General features: G+C 39.2%; 1 protein-coding gene across 1 annotated transcript in view; it reads left to right on the forward strand.

Annotated features, from left to right (window-relative positions):
* Window positions 1–429: 429 nt before the first annotated feature.
* The window catches only part of IL21 (interleukin 21), a 5,250-nt gene continuing 2,437 nt past the window's right edge, over window positions 430–3,242 (forward strand). The window contains exons 1-2 of the mRNA XM_014949820.1: window positions 430–564; window positions 690–725. Coding sequence (XP_014805306.1) covers window positions 430–564; window positions 690–725 — 171 coding nt within the window. The remainder of the gene's footprint in view (window positions 565–689; window positions 726–3,242) is intronic.

Here is a 3,242-nt window from a genome sequence, read left to right on the forward strand (position 1 = left end):
GATTGGAGAGATTCGTTGCTGTAAGAAACAGGAAAAACAAAATTGCAGAATCTTTGTTTACCTAGGTCTGTGGTTTCTAAGTACCTACTTTTTACTACGTTCATTTCTTGACTCAAAGTGAAAATGGGAATTCACCCTTTTCTCTTTTTTTCCTGTCCAATGTGCAGATGGGGCATATTTTCGTTCACTCCATCAATCCCTGCCCCCTACGCACAAACTTGCATACATGCACCTAGCCAGTGGAAAAGAAAAAAGGGTTACTCATTAATCCATTCTACAAAGCTTTCCAAACTGAAATGGGTGGGTTTTACAACTCCAGCAAGGAGCAATATATAGGTAGGTACGTAGCATACCTGAGCACAGCTCAAACTCAAGCGCTCATCTTGAATAGCACAACTTTGCTCCTGGCACATTTTACAACTCATTAACATGGAGAGGATGATTATTTTCTGTATGCTTTTCCTCTGTTCCAGTACGGTGCTGACTGCATCTCCATACAGAATAGTGAAATACAAACAGCTTGTGAAGACAATTAGACAGTTAGAACCCACAGTTAAAGACAAGGTAAGCAAACTATTTGTCATAATACTAAATTATTTTCCAGCATTATGTATTGCTTAGAATGTGTCTTGTGAGAGATATCACTTTCAAATGTTAAACTTTTCTAAACTGGACTTGTTTTATTGTAGGATGTTGAACTGCTGCATACACCAGAAAACCCCATGGTAAGACTGCTTTAACATTTCTTTCTAAATATATTAATTTGATATTGTACTGGTTTATTCCATTGACAAATGACACATGCCTTCTTCACATCTCTGATATAGTATTCTTAATGCAAGCTAGACTGAAAAAGAAAATACTTTAAGTTCCTTATTTCTGGACTTTTAATGGCAGAAGTGTTTATATGATGTCATCTTAATTACTATTTTGCTAGAGTGTGTATTCTAACACACCCACAGATTCAGATTTGTATGCATTCCCTTTAGTCAAGAAATGGTGCTAGGAGTGAGGCATCACATGAGATCCAGAGGAGCAGCAGTGCTCCTGGGGAAGCTGGGTTTGGGAGTGCAAGCGGCCCCGGCTGCCATGAGCTCCCGCTGCACTGGGACCCCCAGCTGAGCCAGACCCAAAGGGCCCCCCCGTGCCCTCCCACCAAAGCTACATGTGAAGAGCAGCACTGTACGGCCGCGTTACAAACCCTCCCTCCCATACGTGGTTAACACCGGTTTCTCTGAGACTATTCATGTGCAAGGGTTGTGCTACCAAGGGCAAGATGAAACCGCATTCTGCAAGTATTCTCTTTGGATTATAACTAGTTAAAATTACAAGAACAGGTCCCTGGGAATCCCTTTTAAATAGAGATATTTATTTATACGTTATTTAATGCTGCTATTTTGCATGTTCCAAGATCAGGAACTTCTTATATGTAGTGAGTTACACCAGAGTCACAGAAAGCCTGTGCATACTCAAAAGTGGCAGAATGCGGGCTTTACTGTGAAATTAAACGCTAATAATAGTAACAACATGTCTGAAAAGCTTAGAAGATAAACGCATTCTGCCTTCTTTTGATAATCCTCAACACGCAACAAAGGTGTAGAGCTAGCCGGGGCTAACCTAATGTTATCCTTCTCCTGTTATCAACTGTCTTAAGTTTACCTGTAATTTTGATTTTTGAGCCCTGGCAATTATTTCAGAAAGCAAACTTTCTATCAACTGATAAAAATGCTCATTATGCAAAGTTTCTTGAAAATCGTCCAGACCACAAAGCTATCTGCTCAGGACTGTAAACTCTCTCGCAAAACAACAAGAAGAAAGGAAAAAGACTCACCTCATTTCACAAGGGTTTTGTTAGCCTCCTCCTAGGCTTTACAGTTGGGTACGTTCTTTACTTGCCAAAAACATACAGGGGAATGACCAAAACAGATACGCATCTTCTCATTGCTAGAAACAACTGCAGTGCAAAAACCTAATGCACCCTAACTAATTGCTGGGGTTTTTTCATTAACGCGCTTTCTAACTTGTGGTGTCAAAGCGAAAAGGAGGAGATGATTAGCTGTCATTTTACTGCAGTGTTTGCCACTACCTCCGAAACAAAGCAAACACAACTAATGAGCAACAGCTTAATCACTTGTTTGGTTGTTGTTTTGTTTCTCTCAAAAAACATGGTCACCTCAGGAAGGAAGACAACAGTTCATTTGCAGCTTAGGGCTTTACAGTCTGATTCTGGGAGGTCCCAAGCATCTCTGCTGAAAACTAGAGGCTGCAGAGAATTCACATATTTAGAAGGTATTAAGTTGATATAGCCTCAATCTCTGATCAAAAACTTAAGAAAAAATACTGGTGTGCTAATAGTAATTTTCCCCATGTAATGTGGTTACATTAACAAACTTTTCATCCTATCCAGGGTGAAATTTATATTTATTGAATTGTCCAAATACAAAGATATGAATTAAGAGTGTGCCAAAGCTGCACTCAGGGCAATTAGGTGCAATCACACCCTAATGAGACTGGATTTAATGAAAAGTTTTTCATATAACTGTATTTCAAATATAAAATGATTGCTTCTATGATAACCTGCTTATGCCAGATTTACATTTGGCCTTGAATATTCAGAAAGACGACTACCTTTTATAACAATCAAAATTCAGTGGTTTATTGCTATTTGTTTTGACTTCTTTGAGGTTTCTGTGAGTGGACTGAGCATTAGCCCCAAGTAAATCCCACACAATTTCCTTGTACATTCAACAATGAAATATCTTTTTTTAAAAAACAAAGGAGGTGAGAAATTTAAAAGATCTCAGGACTCAAGGGAAGACGTGCTGAGGCTGAAAAAATAGTCTTAAGGCTGAACTGATTCAAGACTTGAGGGAATGTAAGATCTATTGCTGGTGATTGACACTGCAGTGGAAGCCAGGGACACAATGCTGATTTACATCAGATCAGCATCTAACCCCGCTGATTGCTAATTCAGGAAGTGAAGGCTTTTCAGGCTAATCTGTAACGTTGGTTTGAGTCAGATGCAGAGTACTGCTGCATATTGCCTCCAATACGAATATTTCACGTTTGCCTAGGCCCCCTCAGATATTACCAGTGGTCTGTGCTTTTTAATGCTTCTTCATCAAAGTGCTTAACCCATCACAATGTACCAAACCCCAGAATCCTTATGGTCCTCTGACTGTTGGCCTGCCTACAGCTAACTGTTAACTCAGCAAAAAAAAAAAAAAAAAAAAAAAAAAAAA

Source organism: Calidris pugnax, unplaced genomic scaffold (assembly GCF_001431845.1).
Source record: "Calidris pugnax isolate Ruff unplaced genomic scaffold, ASM143184v1 scaffold42, whole genome shotgun sequence".
NCBI lineage: Eukaryota > Metazoa > Chordata > Aves > Charadriiformes > Scolopacidae > Calidris > Calidris pugnax.